This window comes from Pelodiscus sinensis, chromosome 1 (assembly GCF_052426305.1).
Source record: "Pelodiscus sinensis isolate ZL-2025 chromosome 1, ASM5242630v1, whole genome shotgun sequence".
Lineage (NCBI taxonomy): Eukaryota > Metazoa > Chordata > Testudines > Trionychidae > Pelodiscus > Pelodiscus sinensis.
In genome coordinates, this window is record NC_143052.1 from 295921410 (window position 1) to 295938124 (window position 16715).

At 42.6% G+C, this 16715-nt stretch overlaps 1 protein-coding gene across 1 annotated transcript in view; it reads left to right on the top strand.

Annotated features, from left to right (window-relative positions):
* Window positions 1-16715, top strand: part of FAM124A (family with sequence similarity 124 member A) — a 66267-nt gene that overhangs the window by 33770 nt on the left and 15782 nt on the right. The window contains exon 3 of the mRNA XM_075919087.2: window positions 12017-12756. Coding sequence (XP_075775202.1) covers window positions 12017-12756 — 740 coding nt within the window. The remainder of the gene's footprint in view (window positions 1-12016; window positions 12757-16715) is intronic.

The window sequence follows — 16715 nt, forward strand, 5'->3', positions numbered from 1 at the left end:
TGCTGCCTCTCTATCTTAGGCAGCAGCATGAGGTGGCAGCAGACCCTGTCCATGGGGCACCAGAGCTTCCTGTAGACAGAAGCAGCTCCACCATTCCACAGTGATAAGCGTGTACAGTTTTTTTAGATGTCCCCTGACAGAGGGTGTATTAGGCTTGGCGTCCCGTGGCTGGAGGCCTCAGGTTCCTTCTATACCTTGCCACAGATAGGAGCAGTAGAAAAGTTCTCTAGGCTGCCTAGAATAGCTGTGAGGGGAAGCAGCCAATGAGAGAGGCTGCAAAGAGCAGGCATTCAGGGCCCAGCAGGCTCCCATAAAAGGAGCTGCAGGGGCAGAGAAGTTAGTCAATTGGTGGCTGGAGCTGGAGGAATGAGCATTGTTTTCCTGGCTGGCAAAGGACAGACAGGACCATGGACAGATCAGTTGGCAGAGACTGAGGGAGCAAGATAGACATCCTGTTTGGCTGCTGGGCCAGAGTAAAAAACCTCACCCCTACTGTAAGGTGAAGCATTTGTGAAGGTGCTAGGGCCAAGGGGAAGTGGCCCAGGGAACTTCCTGCAGCATAATGACTAGTTTAAAGGGGATGCAGTGGCATGTAGCTGCTATTTATAGGGTCCCTGGACTAGGACCTAGGGTAGTGGGTGGGCCTGGGTTCCTCCCCACTCCCCATTTCTAGAGAAGTGGCTTAAGTCCTGAGGAAGGAAATCGAAAAGGTGCAAAGAGGGGGCTGATTATTGAACAGTGAAATATACCCAGAAGGGGATTGGATGGTTAAATGACCCAGCTAGAGAGTGTGTGAAGACAGTGTCTCCCCATTCCGTGGCTGAGACTACTTAAAGACTGAGCCAGAGGAGGGCTAGGAATGCAAGGGTAAAGAGACAGGGCCTTTCAAACTGCATACTCTGGGAAGGGTCTGTTTTATTTCACATACATACTGTGTGAGAGACTTGGCTGACTGGTTGAAAACCTACCTGAAAAACCACCAGTAGGTCACCACAGACTTAGGGTAGGTACATCTACAGTGCACCGTTATTTCGAGATAACTAGCGTTATTTCGGAAATAGTGTGAATAATTTCAAAATAACGGATGGCTTATTCCAATATCTGTAAACCTCATTCTACGTGGAATAACTCCTTTTCCAAAATAGCTATTTCAAAATAAGGCATGTGTAGACACTCCACTGCTGCTATTTTGAAATAGCCCCTCACCAAGGCCATTCTAAGTTATTTCTCCCCAGTGCCTCCTGGGGCTTCAAATCGAGATAGCATGTCTACATTAGGAAAGCTTGTCTCAGACTAATTTTGAAGCTTCCCTGCAGTGTAGACGTGCTATTTCGAAATAGTTTATTTCAAAATAAGCACGCAGTGTAGACGAACCCTTAGGCTGTGTCTAGACTGGCAAGTTTTTCTGCAAAAGCAACTGCTTTTCTGGAAAAACTTGCCAGCTGTTTACACTGGCCGCTTGAATTTCCGCAAGAACACTGACTTCCTACTGTCTGAAATCAGTGCTTCTTGTGGAAATACTATGCTGCTCCCGTTCGGGCAAAAGTCCCTTTTGCGCAAAGCTTTTGCGCAAAAGGGCCAGTGTAGACAACTCAGATTTGTTTTGTGCAAAAAAGCCCCGATCGCGAAAATGGCAATCGGGGCTTTTTTGCGCAAAAGCGCGTCTAGATTGGCACGGACGCTTTTCCGCAAAAAGTGCTTTTGTGGAAAAGCGTCCGTGCCAATCTAGATGCTCTTTTCCACAAATGCTTTTAACGGAAAACTTTTCCGTTAAAAGCATTTGCAGAAAATCATGCCAGTCTAGACGTAGCCTTAGAGTGCAGGCGTACGTAAGGCGAGGGGGTGCTTGCAAGAGGTAAGTGCCACCCCGTTACATCTCCCTTAAGAACATAAAGACCTGATTCAGTTCTCACATCCTGTTTTGCAGAGCACTGTGCATGGGCAGAGTCCTATGCAGTTGATTTTAGTAGGAGTTCAAACAGTCATGGGAATCTGCCCATACACAATGCAGCGAAAGATTGGGGCATTTGTTAAATTTTAACTTATTTGGAGTGCTTTCCAATTTCCATCAGTATGCAATCAGAATTTGGCCCTTGTTACGAAGCATGCTTTCTGTTACTGCTTTCCTTTCTCATCAGCTAAGGCATGTATGTGCTTATTTCATGGCACCTTCCCATTAGGTGAGATGTTTATGTGCCTCAGAATAGTCTTCCATTATTAGTCCTAAGTAGTTTGTTATGTTTTGTGCAGAAAACATTGATTACCTAGGTAGGCACAACCACAGATATATTTTATGGCATATGACTGTGTCTCGGCCAATTAGGTTACATTGTGCAGTGTACAGAGTTAGCTCTTGGGCCAAACTGAGCAATGATGTAGGTATGCACAGCTTCAAACTATTCTTTAAAAGGCACTGTATTTTCTATCCTTTTCTAATCAATCATACTTTTGTAAAACTCTGTTTTACTTGTGAACCAGATTTTAGTAAAGTACGCACATATTAAACAGCTGCAGAAAAGAGTGAAAAGACTCTGATTAAGTCTTTGGAAGCATTTTGAAAGCTCATATAAATTGTACAGTTTTGAATTTATTGAGAGATTATTAATGGATTTATTTGCAGAATTAGTACAACTTGCAAACTTGGAATAGAAAACTGAAATATAACAAGGATCAGTATCCTGGATTTCTGCCAAGTATAGCAATTCATATTTTTATTTGGAAACGTTTTATGTCTGGAAGGGTTACATTTTGCAAACCTTAAATCTTCTAAAATGGAAATCTGGAGTTGGACAGAATCCATACTTCATTGTCTTTCAGCTTTAAGAGCATTTATTTTCCACTAAAAATGATGCAGCGCTAGTCAATTCTAAACTAAATGTGTTATCTAATAATCAAAACAAATACACTAATTATAAATTGCTACTTAGTTAACAGACTTCTCTACCTTTTTGCTAAGCCCATTAGAAGCAAGACAAGCTGCTATATTAAGGCCTAATTGTTCTACTGTTACTCATGTTGATGTGGAATTACTCACACAAGTCCAATTGAACACACTGGCACCAGTCATGTGAGCAACTGTTCACCAGTGCGAAAGAGGTTGCATAAACAGGATCTGTTTGATTACGCCATCTCTCTTGGCATTTGTGTGACTTCAGTGCTTATGAAAGATGCTGAATTGACAGCTCCCCTGTTTCTCTACAAAATAGGTATACCATGAGAGGTGGCAGGGAAAGTTTCCTGATAGAACTTCTCCATTTTACTTCAGCTGGCACTGTTTCAGCTCTCACGTGGGAACAGCCCACAGGTAACGATAGTAATAGAGAGGTAGCCGTGTTAGTCTGATCTTGCTAAAACAAAAGGAAAAACTATGTAGCACTTTAAAGACTAACAAGATGATTTAATAGGTGATGAGCTTTCGTGGGCCAGACCCACTTAACGATGTCATTTAAGAGGCAATTTTTGGCTTTTTGTGGAAAAACTGCTAACAAAGTCACCAATTAGAGCAGGTAATGACAGTGGCAATTACATGCGTTCTAAACCGTCATCAAACCACCTTGATCCATGTTTAAGGGTGGCCACTACCATTCCATTTAATTGTCACAATTTGGCAGTAAAACTCTACCATAGCCTGACAAATGGTATTGCCTGGAACACCTGAAAATGAATCTCTCTTCCAATACTACCTTAATACGAAAACTGTTGAGAATCTCCTGGGGATCAGACCTTGTGGTCCTTCATACTTCTGCACTGGCACTGGTGTTTGCTTCAGCTGAATACTGCTTTGCTTGTCGACATAGAGCTGAGTTTGACCATTCATGCCATTAGTAGCTAGCACACATAGCCCTGCCAGAGTATCAATGAGATGGTGTTAAGTCTGCTTGGAGAGCTGCAACTGATGAAACCACCTACTGCATCTCCTGTTGACTAATGCCCCGATCTCAAATAGGTCATGTCATGCTGTACTAACTCAGAGGTCTGCTCATATTCAGAGGATGAATCCCATTCCTATGGTCTGGGATATGACCCATGGCTGAGCTCTCAGCTCCCTTTTGTTGCAGCAGCTCATACACTCTTGGGCTGTGTCTACACTGGCATGAATTTCCGGAACTGCTTAAAACGGAATACTATTCCGTTTTCAGTTTTTCCGGAAAAGGAGCATCTACATTGGCAGGCTGCTTTTCCGGAAAAGCCCTTTTTCCGGAAAAGCGTCTGTGGCCAATGTAGACGCGCTTTTCTGGAAAAGACTACTGGGCTGTCTACACTGGCCCTTTTCTGGAACAGTGTTCCAGAATAAGGACTTATGCCTGAGCGGGAGCAGAATAGTTTTTCCGGAATAGCGGCTGATTTTGTACAGTAGAGCGTCGTTGCTTTTCCGGAAATTCAAGGGCCAGTGTAGACAGCTCGCAGCTTATTCCGGAAAAGTGGCTGATTTTCCGGAATAAGTGGCCCAGTGTAGACACAGCCTTGGACAAAAGAGCTGCTGTTCACTTACCAGACATAAGATGATGAGTGTCACCAGGTAGCGAAAAATTACATCTTTAGAATCAGTAGGAAAAAGAGTCTAACACACTAAGTAAATTCAAGGAGTCCATTGCTGCATTTGCCTCCATTTAATTGTAGGTCCCTGAACTAGACTTAACAGGTTACTAGCTGGCTGAACCAGAGTTACCACAAGTGTTCAATAGTTTTGGTTTCCTCCCTGTTCTGCAGCTGTGGTGAAGCACAGCAGACCGTAAATCATGTGGTGGATCAGTGTCCAATCAAATATCTGGAAAACAGTCTAAACCACTTAGCCTGTGGTTAGGCCATCCTGTGGTTATGCAACCTGGACATCTTTCTAGGTAGTGTTTTTTGATTTCTCAGTTTTGTAATATGGGCATCGATGCAATGGGAATTGGACCTTGTGAAGATCCTTTGGATTTTGGTTTTTGGTTTTTGTTTTAATCAAGTGTCTAGCCCTCATTCTTGTGCATCCTTTGCATCCTAAAACATTAAAAACAAGGAACCCATATGTGTGTAATTATATAAAGTATTTAATTATCCTGATTTTTAAGACAATCTCATAATTTCAGGCACCTAACTCATGATTTTTTTCATTGTTGGCAGTACAGGGTGCAACAGCAGCATATTGTCATGGAGGATAACAAGGGAGGTACGGCTTTCTGAGCCAGAAGGACTGCAGGCTTGAGGATTGTGGTTTATTACATTAGGGAGTGGGCAAGGTCATTGTCTCAGGAGTAAGAACTGAAGGAGGAGGTCACAGTGCAGATGAAGAATCCTTAACTATGCCTCAGGAGGAGAGGGAACTGGAAGTGCTCAATAAGAAGATGTGAACTAGGGGTTTACACACTACTCACCTTCTGCCACAGTGCAAGCCTTCTCCCCTTATTTTTGTTCTTTTCATTCATACCACAATAGGGCCCAGAGGTCCCAGCGAAGGTTAGAGCCTCATTGTGCTGTCTAGACACCAAGTAAAATGTAGTTCTTGCCCTGTGGACTTAGATTGTAAGGACAAGATGCAAGAAACAAGGGTGTGGGGGAATAAAGGATGTAGGTAATAACAGGAATCTTATGCATGCAGTTTAAAGGGTGAGTTTGGGGGGATTTTTTAAGATGATCTGGAGAACCCCTGCTGGCTCCCTGCCTTGCCATTGTCCATTAGCAATTTAGCAAAGGACTGACAGGAGAAGGGGAAATGGTGGGATTTGAAGGAAGGTGGGGTAGCCCTTTCACTCAAGAGCGTTTCTTACAGGATGTGTGATGGTGTTAGCTGGTGAAGTAATCAAATGGGCAATCAATGCCGGCACTGGTGACAGAGCAGAAGAGGAAAGGATGATAAGATGAGATATACAAATGGATACATAGGGAGGAGTTAAAGTTGTGAATCGCCTTAAAGGTAAGGCCATAAATCTGGGTATTTGTCGTGATGGTGAAGGGGAAAGGACTTGGCAACGGGGGTTATGTGGTTAGGATGGCAAGCTAATAAGATGGTCTTAGCAGTAGCCTATTGAAGGATTTGAGTGGGCTGAGGTTAGTGCCAGGAAGACCAGAGAAGGATGTTGCGGGTAAGGCAAAAAAGATAAAGACCTATGAGGAGGTGTTCACTTACCGCAGGCGCCCTTTGTGCTGAACTTAGGTGTGGCAGGCTCACTTCTTTCCTGGCACGCCTGCTGACAGACATTCCTGTAATGGTCTGCTCCTTTCTTGTGACTCCGCCTTGCAGCCAGGTCACATATATATATGCTGCCCTTTCAGGGTATATAAAGTAGGGATGTAATAGTGTAGTTGATTAACCAATTAACTGATAAGCAAAAGCTTATAGGTTAATGCTACAGACTACACTCATTTCCCTCTCCTGCCAGTAAGTTTTTCAGCAGGCTGGCCAGAAGCCTGGCTTAGTCTTGGCTCAAGCCGGGTCCAGGATGTACCCCCGCTGCGGCTCTGCATTTAAAGTGTATTAGGAGCCAGGCGGGCAAGCAGCCCAGCTCAGTTCTGGGTCTGGGAGCTCAGACCCCCCCCCCCCCAAGACAAGGGCTGTTGCAGCCTCACGCTGATGCCTCTTTATCAGACAGGCAGCCAGTCTGCAAGGGGAGTCAGTTTTTAAACTAGCTCCCCTCACTGACCAGCTCCCACCTGGCCCCCCACGCTGCTACCTCTGAAACAGAGCGCACTATAGAACAGTCGACTGACTGATAAGAATTCATGAGGTTACTCGACTATTCAGTTAACCGATATTTAACACCCCTAATATAAAGAGTCAGGAAAGTTCAATGGTTAGGTTAGGGGGTTTAGCAACCTCTGGTAAAAGTCTCATGGTCTTGAACCTTCGGGATCTTCACTCTTCCAGACTTCCCCCTATCAGGATAGGCTTTCTACCCTCTGCAGCTCTTAGGGCTGGAGAGGAGCTCAGGGTCACCCATTCCATCTGGTTCCATCCAGGCCCCAACAACAGGCAGAGAAGTACTGCAACCGAAAGTGCTATATAGGTATAGTATCAGAGGGGTAGCCGTGTTAGTCTGAATCTGCAAAAGCGACGAGGAGTCCTGTGGCACCTTATAGACTAACTGAAGTGCATCTGACAAAGTGGGTCTTTGCCCACGAAAACTTATGCACCTACACTTCAGTTAGTCTATAAGGTGCCACAGGACTCCTCGTCGCTTATATAGGTATAGGTGTCTCCTTGGTTCACTTCTTACCAGCTCTCTCTTTCTCAGACAATAAACACTGAAATCAAAGATAAAGTCTGAGACCTCGGTGTTACGAGTTATTTTTCTGTGGCCTTGGTGTACTCATGACAGCCAGAGGCCTGCAGTGCTCCTTTCCGGGAGCTGAGAGTGGAAGTTATGCTCTGGGAATTATTTTGGGCAAGTTCTATGGCTTGTGTTATACAGGAGTAAGGATGTTAAACTGCAGTTACCTAGCTAATCGTATAGTTGATACAATTTGTATTGACTGTACGATTAGTTGATAGGACCACTCTGCAGAGCTGCAGCAGAAGTAGCTCCAGGAGCCAGGATTGAGCCAGGACTGAGCAGTCTTGGCTTGTGCTGGCTCTGAGAACCACCTGCACTGCGACTCTGCATTTTAAATGTAGGCGCAGCATCCTGGACCAGCACGAGCTGGGACTGCTCGGTCCCAGCTTGTGCTGGATCCAGCATCCCCTGTTCACGGCAGACAGCCCTGTCCATCATAAACAGGAGCTGCTGCTGCCAAGAAGCCCCTGTTCGTAGTGGACAGGGCTGTCCACAGGGCAGGGCCTGCTCTAGCAGCAGCCCCTGTCTGTAGCCAGCCCTGGCCGCTGCTTGGCTGCTTCACAGCAGTCTCCACTATTCCCCCCTCCCGCTGCCTTTGCTAGAGGCAGTGGGGTGTGTGTGAGGTGGAGACGGCACCCAGAGAGGGTGTTGGGGGAAACTGTCTTTTGAGCTGGCTCCTGTCGCTTCCCTTCCCCCCCCCCCCCCACGCTCACTGCCTCTCATAAAGCCCGTGGGGGCTCTTGCTACATTTCAAAAGCTGAAGGCACCGCAGTGGGAACCGGCACAAGCGGGGACTGCTTCAGTCCCCACTCGTGCCATTTCCCCGCTGTGCCTCTGCCTCCCCTGCCCCCCCATACAGATGGTGCTGGGGGGAACCTGCATTTTTGTGGAAACTGCATTTTGTGTCAGAAAAATCTTTCCAGTTGAAATTTCCTCACCAAATATACTTGTGATAGCTGAATGAAAATAGGGAAGAATAGACTGATGCCTCGGCATTATCAGATCTCCAATTTCTTTGCTTATAGTGTAAACAGAGCAAACAACAACAGAATATTAAGCTGTACACATGGGAAAAGAAACATTCTAGATCCAGTCCAGCAGTCTGCTGAGCATCCTGGACTCCCATTGAAACCAATGGGTATGGAGGGCGCACAGCCTATGGGATCAGGCTTTTGGTTTGCTAACATATCTCAATTTTAAGTCTTCCAGCTGATGGCAGTAACACAAGCTAAGTGAAACATATATAAATATTGATAGTTCCCTTTTAACAGTTTTAATGTTTCTGCCTCCCCTCCCCAAGGAAACAATTCCTGACTGTCATGGAAGAAAACAGAACAGTTGTGAGAACTATACAGTTTAGGTTCAAATAAATGTTTCAGCTTTTGGTTTTTAGTGGGTTTAATCATTTACATAGAAAGCCTAATAATATATATGCAGAACTTTAATTTGCTCCTATGACAGTTTGCCAGAGGGCAAACTGAATTGTACTAACTTGAGAAGCAGTGGCACACTCCTTCTACCCCTTTCTTGATAAGCGAAGCTGAAGAAGAAAGGCTTGCTAATAACACAGAAGTAGTTCACACCATGTATAATCAGCTTAGTAGAAGTTTCATCAGACTCTTTTTCCTCATATTCCTGTTCCGCTTTTTCTCACCTTAATGAAAAGACCCTCTTTTGCAGGTGTAAAAGTAGGACCAGTTCTAAGTGTCCCTGCTAATGTATATTCAGTAGTGAAGCTCTTTCAGCTTTGGTTACACTCTTTCCCCCTTTAGCTTAGTTCATGGTTTCTTCTAGTTCAACAAAAGGTGATTTTGAATGGTTATGCGTGGCATTAGCTCTTCCTAATGATGGCTTTGTGCTATACTGTGGTGGTCCTTTGAGGCTGTTTGTTTTAGCATCTTGTGCTAACCAGCTCATTTGGTGATAGCTTCAGAATACTAATGCTAATGCTAATGCTGGTTCTCACAAAGCTTGGCTTTTGAAAAATGCTTTAGACCATTCAGCACCCCTCTGATATGCGGAGTGAGAGACAAGAGGGCAAGAAAGGCAATGCTCATTTTTTTATGCAAATTAAGCAGCCCACAGGAATGATGGATCTTTGCTTCACATCCTTGGGCCTAAGCTTCTGAAAAAAGGTAGCCATCTATTTGCATAAGCGTCAGGCCTGCCCCTTGTCTGTGTTATACAAATGCTGTCAAAGGAAATGGAGGGAGAACAGATTTGAACTCTGTTGGGAAAAGTATGATTGTATAACTAAACCACATTATTTTCTTTTTAGTTTTTATAAAATATCTTCCCCCCCTGTATCTCCATTCTTATTTCTTGTTTCAGAGTCACTGTTCCTACCCTGCAGAGGGACATCAGCAGTGGATACCTTGGAGTAATATCACTTGCAATAGTCTCTGCAGGAGAGCCCTTCTACATTATTATGATCAGTGACTGATTTGCTTCATACAAAATACAGGACTATGTAGCACTTTAAAGACTAACAAGATGGTTTAATAGGTGATGAGCTTTTGTGGGCCAGACCCACTTCCTCAGATCAAATAGTGGAAGAAAATAGTCACAGCCATATATACCAAAGGATACAATTTAAAAAAATGAACACATATGAAAAGGACAAATCACATTTCAGAACAAAAGGGGGATGCCGGGGGTGGGGGGGGAAGGAAGGTGAATGCCTGTGAGTTGATATTAGAGGTGGAGAAGGGTAGATGTCTGTGAGTTAATAGTATTAGAGGTGATAATTGGGGAAGCTATCTTTGTAATGGGTAAGATAGCTGGAGTCTTTGTTCAGCCCCCTGCGGAGAGTGTCGAATTTTAGCATGAATGCCAGTTCAGAGGATTCCCTTTCAAGTGCAGATTTGAATGTCTTCTGAAGTAGGATGCAGGTGAGCAGGTCATTGAGACAGTGTCCTTTCTGGTTGAAATGGCAAGCAACTGTTTTTTCTTTGTGATACTGTCTAATGTCTGTTTTGTGGGCATTGATTCTTTGGCGAAGTGTCTGAGACGTTTGGCCAATGTACATAGCAGACGGACACTTTTGGCACATGATAGCATAGATTATATTTCTGGAGGCGCAGGAATATGTATTCTTGATCTTATAACTCACTTGGTTAGGCCCAATAATGGTGTCAGCAGAGTGAATATGTGGATAAAGCTGGCAACGGGGTTTGTTGCAAGGGAAAGTACCAGGGTTGGTGTTAGTGTGGTATGTCCTGTGGTTGTTGGTAAGAATCAGCTTGAGGTTAGGTGGTTGTCTATAGGAGACTATGGGTCTGTCTCCCAGAGATTCTTGGAGTTTAGTGTCCTGTTCCAGTATAGGCTGTAATTTATTGATAATGTGTTGGACAGGTTTAAGTTGGGAGCTGTAGGTGATGACAAGTGGTGTTCTATTTGCTTCATGTTATTGTTCTCTTCATTAACCACTTGGCAGTGACTCTTCATCACCCATTTTATAGCAGAGACATGAGAACTTTGCTGCCACCATATTTCTGATCATCAGCTTGACTTGCCCAAATCTCCTGTTAATGTATGTTTGGTATAGGCTGTACTTATAGTTATTTAAATGAGTTCCCAAATTGTGGTATGTGGCACTTACTTGTGGTCTGTGGAGAGATGGCTGGCCACATCTGTTCTCCCTGTTTCCACTCGCTAAGACAGTTAAAAATACATTAAATACTTTCCTAATATTACTTTTCCATGCTTGGGTATCACAGGGATTAATTGCATTGGCAGTCTGTGGGGAAGAAGTTCACAAAGACACCAACAGAAGTGGAGACAGTCTATGTGATAATCTTCCTACTAAAAGGTGACCCACACAGTTAAAAGCTTAGCAAACCTTGATCAATCTACTATATTTAGACATCATGGCTACTCTTTAGTCTCATGAATATAGGCAATTTCAAAGTCCCAAATAAAGAGAACCACTTAAACTAAATAGTTAAATTAGCCAAGTGATTTATTGAGCTGTTTGGGGTTTCTGTTTAGGTACAGCTCTCTGCATACACAGTTTCAGAGTGAAATTGGCAATTTCTCCGCTGACCTCCACCCAGCTGTCACTTAATATTAGCCCTATCCACTTCTAGTCAGTGAGATTTCAGGGGCTACATCATAGAGATTCCTTCATGCATTTGAGGGGTAACAAGTAATTTTTGCCTGAGTGAAATTTGTCTTTTGGATACCATGATTTTTGTGCTACTTATTAATAAATAGATACATTTTCACTAAGCACTTAAAATCTTCAGGCTCCTTGAATACTCTTACTTGGTGAGAAACAGTAATGGCACATTGATAGAATAGAATTCCATGCACGAGGCCAGGTGGCACCAACTAAAACAAAATCGTAAAATAAACAAGCCAGATGTCCTTTTTGATCCTGACCATTTTGTTTGTTGATTGTATCACTTTTTCTCAATTCTTTATCTGTTTTGTCTTTCAGACTGTAAACACTTTGGGGGAGCGGCTGTGTCTTTCTACATAGGAATGTACAGCACCTATCCCATTTTGAGGAGTATAAATAATTATTGCAGTATACTATCTTGATAAATGTTAGCTCATTTTCAAACTATCAGGTTCTTATATTTATGACTGTACTAACCTCTAGATATTACTGACCATTGTAGGCGAGCTTCATACAGAAAAATCACTGCAACTCATTCAATAATTTATTTCTCTTTCAAGAACTACATAAATCACTACACAATAAAGGCATTACTAAGTACTTTTTAAAACCTAATACAGATTTTGTTTTATACTTCTAGGTGAAGTTTCTGTGGAAGAAAATCAAGACCCTTTCCTTGTCAGTATCCATATCATCACAGACCCTGGTGAATCCAAAGTTCTCCAGCAAGCCATTGATAAACTGTTAGCATGGATCCATCCAGACCTCCATTTGTTCCGAGTCTCAGAAAGACGGGTCTTGAGGAAACACAGGAAGTCTGATAAGGCTGCTGTTTCTCAGCCAGCCCTTGCAGTCATTCTGTTTCTGCAGGAGGAATATGGAGAAGAACCAATTTTACAACTCCACGAAACCTTTCAGCGGCCACCTTGGCATTACCACCATACAGAACGAGTGCATGGCAAGTTCCTCCCTTACATGCCATGCAGTCAGGACTTCTTCATTTTAGCCCCTGGGACACCTTTGTGGGCCATCCGACCAGTGCATTATGGAAGAGAAATCATTCGCTTTGCCATATACTGCAGAAATGAAAACTTTGTTGACATTATGAAACTGTACCAGATAATCCTGAAAAGACCGGTGTGTCAGAAAAAGGCAGACTTTTGTGTCTTTCCTGTCTATTCTAACATGGATATAGATATTCAGTTTTCTTTAAAAAGACTCCCTGAGGGCCAAATTCCAACCCCTACTGAGTCAGCGGTTCTGGAATTCCGAGTAGAAGATATTGGACAACTTGTCCCTCTCTTGCCCAACCCTTGTAGCCCAATCAGTGAAGGCAGGTGGCAAACAGAAGACCATGATGGGAATAAGATCCTTTTGCAGGTATTCACTAGCATCTCTAATTTTGTATGTGGTGAAACAGAAACATATTTATTAATTTGTGCTATGAATGTTAATTTGTCCTAGAACCACAAATTGAGTCGAGCTTTCATAACGTGTTGGTAGGCAGACCAAAGGAAATGCTGCTAAAAAGAGAGGTTATAAAGTCTTTATTCATGGAAACATTTATAAACCAGTACAGCTGTAGATGATATGATGTTCAAATACCTGTAAGCCCTATTTCAGCAGAGACAGGAGATGAGCCAAGTGTAGAAAAGGGAAACATAGTTTGGTTATCATCCAGAATGAGAAATAATAGGTCAAAGTGCACATTTTTGCAGTTTTTATAAGAAATACGAGTACTCGGACCAGACATCATTATAAAATAGCTATTAGTTACTAGATTTTATCATCATTTTATTTGAAAAGAGATTTTATTATCATTTTATTTGTCTGAAAAGAGAAGGTAACTAACAGCAGCTCAATAGATGGCCCAGGAAGCTCTTCTCTTATCTCTTCTAGTTCTTCTAAATAGCTATCAGGCCCAGAAGAAAGAAGAAAGTGGAGTTTACATTACAGCCTGAATCAATGCGCTGAGATCAATCCAGTACTGGTTGATTTAGCAGGTCTAGTTATAACCTATCAAATTGACTGCAGATTGTTCTTCAGTTGACCCCTCTACTCTATCCTGGATGAGAAGAGTAAGGGAAGTCGACAGGAAAGTTCTACCATTGACACCTCCTCTCTCCCCCTCCTCCGTCTCTCCACAGCAGTGTAGAATCCACGGTACAGTCACCTAAGCCACGTTGACTCCAACTACATTATTCATGTAGCTTAGGTTGTCTTACTGCGGTAATGTAGATGTCGCCTAAGGCTGTTCCAGTTTACTTCCGTGAGTTAAATAGAATAATAATTCAAAAGCTGCATTCTTCATTAAGATACATACAAAAACTTAACCAGAGGCACGTGACTTCACAGTTACAATTAATGTACATTGTGGAGTTTTGCTTAACCATGCCTCAAAGCTGCTGCTTCACTGAAGAGGTTTCCTAGAGTTAAACCTTTTATTTGTAAATATTGGGGGATTGTATTTCTGCTCAATAAAAATAGCTTATACCCTCTATTAATTTTCTCTTTATTTTTAAAAATCAAAGGGGCAGATCATCCCCTAAATCCACATGCTTATTAATGTTAACAGAGCTAAGTATGGGACACTTCCAGCCCTCTTAATTAGCCTCATTAGTATCAGTCCTACAATTGACAGGTACTTTTTTCCCCATTATAATATTTTGGTTTCTGTTATTGTCACTCCAGCTCATCTGATGAAGTGGGTTTTATCCACAAAGGCTCATGATACTATTATGGGTGGTCAGTGAAGATACAGATTAAAGGCCACATGTACCACAGTAATCTCTTGAATAGTGGCGTTCTCGCTGATTGCCAGATTTTAATTATAAATCTTCTAACTAAAGTAATTACGAGCACAATGACACTGAGTGCTTAGGGTATTGTACAGGGGTTTAAACATTCTGTCACTATTACCCCGGTATCTATATTAATTTTCACTTCCCATCAAAATGAGAGACTAATATTTTTTCAGTTTGCAGTTTTGTGTTATTAATATTTTTGATTGCTACATACTCTGATTATCTCCACACACCAAAAGTATTGCTTATATTTATGTGAGGGCAGGGGACTGGACTTGATGATCTCTTAAGGGTCCTTCCAGTTCTAGTATTCCATGATAAATTAAATAAATCTATACTTCCCCGTAATAAAGTATGTAAGAACATAAGAACATAAGAATGGCCATACTGGGTCAGACCAAAGGTCCATCCAGCCCAGTATCCTGTCTGCCAACAGTGGCCAATGCCAGGTGCCCTAGAGGGAGTGAATTGAATAGGTAATGATCAAGCGATCTCTCTCCTGCCATCCATCTCCACCCTCTGACAAACAGAAGCTAGGGACACCATTCCTTACCCATCCTGGCTAATAGCCATTAATGGACTTAACCTTCATGAATGTATCTAGTTCTCTTTTAAACCCCGTTATAGTCCTAGCCTTCATAGCCTCCTCAGGCAAGGAGTGCCACAGATTGACTATGTGATTAGGATTTTAATATACTTCAGCAATGTGACCTGGGTGTTTTTTTGATGAAGGCTTACAGTGTTAGGACTCCTATCAACTAGTAAAATTGCCCCGCATGTAGAATAGTGATAGAAATGTAGCCGTGTTAGTCTGGGGTAGCTGAAGCAAAATGCAGGGGAATGTATACCACAGCACCCCCTTTGTCAGCTGGTTTGATTATAATGTCCAGGTTGTTTTTGAGACTCTGGATGGCATGGTGTTCGGCGCGGCTAAGATTGTGTGTCGCTTGTTGTCGTTTGCAAATAATGTCAGTCTGTGCGTTGTTGCGGAAGCTTTGTCTATAGAAATCCAGATTGTAATTCTGACCGTCAAGGGGAGTCCATATAGAATTAAAGTGCTACATTGTCCTGCATTTTGCTAAGATTCTGCAAATGCAATTATCAAGGAGCTTAGATTAAGTAAGAGCAAGAAAAAAAACCTATGAATGGATGAGTCCTTTATTTGATATCCTTTGTTTGCAAACATTACACCCTACTCAAAAATGTTTTGTTGTAGCATCTTTGCTTTGGATGCTTCCTCCAATTATCTCTTCCATCTGAAGTGAAAGGGAGATCTGTTATTGGATTTAGTATGCACAAGATTGTCTATGATCAGTATTGGTTCTGTCATTTTCATATGTTGAATTTTACAAGGTATATAGGAATTCAGTAAATAATTGTCAAGCAAAGCATGTGAATAGTAAAAGAAAAGGAAGACCAAGATGGATTTTGACTGGAAGGACAAAAAGAAAAGCCTTTACAAAAGTTTCCTTTAATTTTGCAGTGTGCTGAAAATTAAAGAAACAAGATAGGTGAGGTCATATCTTTTATTGAATTAACTTCTTCTGGTAAAAAAAGACAAAGATTTTGAGCTACTCAGAGCTCTTCTTCAGGTGTGGGAAGGGAACTAAGAGCACCACAGCTAAGTACAATGTGGAACAGGTTGTTTAACATATATAGTTAATACATATTTCAAGGAACCATTCAAGGTGTAGTGTCCTATTAACATCCTGACACTCATAAGACAAAAAAGGGGTGTTAGTGAGGTACAGATTGTTGTACTAAATCACAAATCCAGTGTGTCTTTAAACTTTTAGTATTTAGTAAAGTTATGAATTTAAGCTTCTAGCCTCATCACTTGTATAGTCTTCCATTTGAGGATGACGACTGAAAGGTCAGACATGGAGCAATCATTTTGTGAAAAGTGTTTCCCCCATAGGTGAAGTGGTATTTTTATCTTTCATCATTTTTCTGTGTGAGTTCATTCAAGAGCGTAGTGATTGGTTTCACCCCCCTAGTTTTTGTTTGGGATTTTAGTGCACTAGATGAGATACACACTATCTTGTGATCGGTATGTGTATAATATGTTTCTGAACATGGCTGTTTGTATAACAGTAGACTCAATATAGACATGTGTCTAATCTACTATATATTTGAGAATTTATTTGTCTGTGAGCGAGTGAAGCTATCTGTCCATCTGTTTGCTCAAGAACTCCTCCTAAATGGTAAGAGTTAGGATCACCAAATTTCATATGCAGCTTTCTCTGGTCATAACTTAAAACAAGGCCAGGGTTTAGATTGAGATAGCAGGGAGCAGGGCTGGAGATAAGCATCCCTCTCGCTCCCTAGCCAATGTGGCCTGCGGGACAGGGAGCTGGCCTCCCCCTGGCCAGCACTGCCCCCCATCTTGGCCAACTCCAGGGAACTGCCACTCAGGAAGCATCTCCCCCACTCATGGCCAGCCCCAGGAAGCTGATGCCGAGAAGCATGGCCCCCACCAGTTCCTATATCTCCCACACCTCCAGCGCCCTGCCCTAAGCCACTCTCATCCCCCAA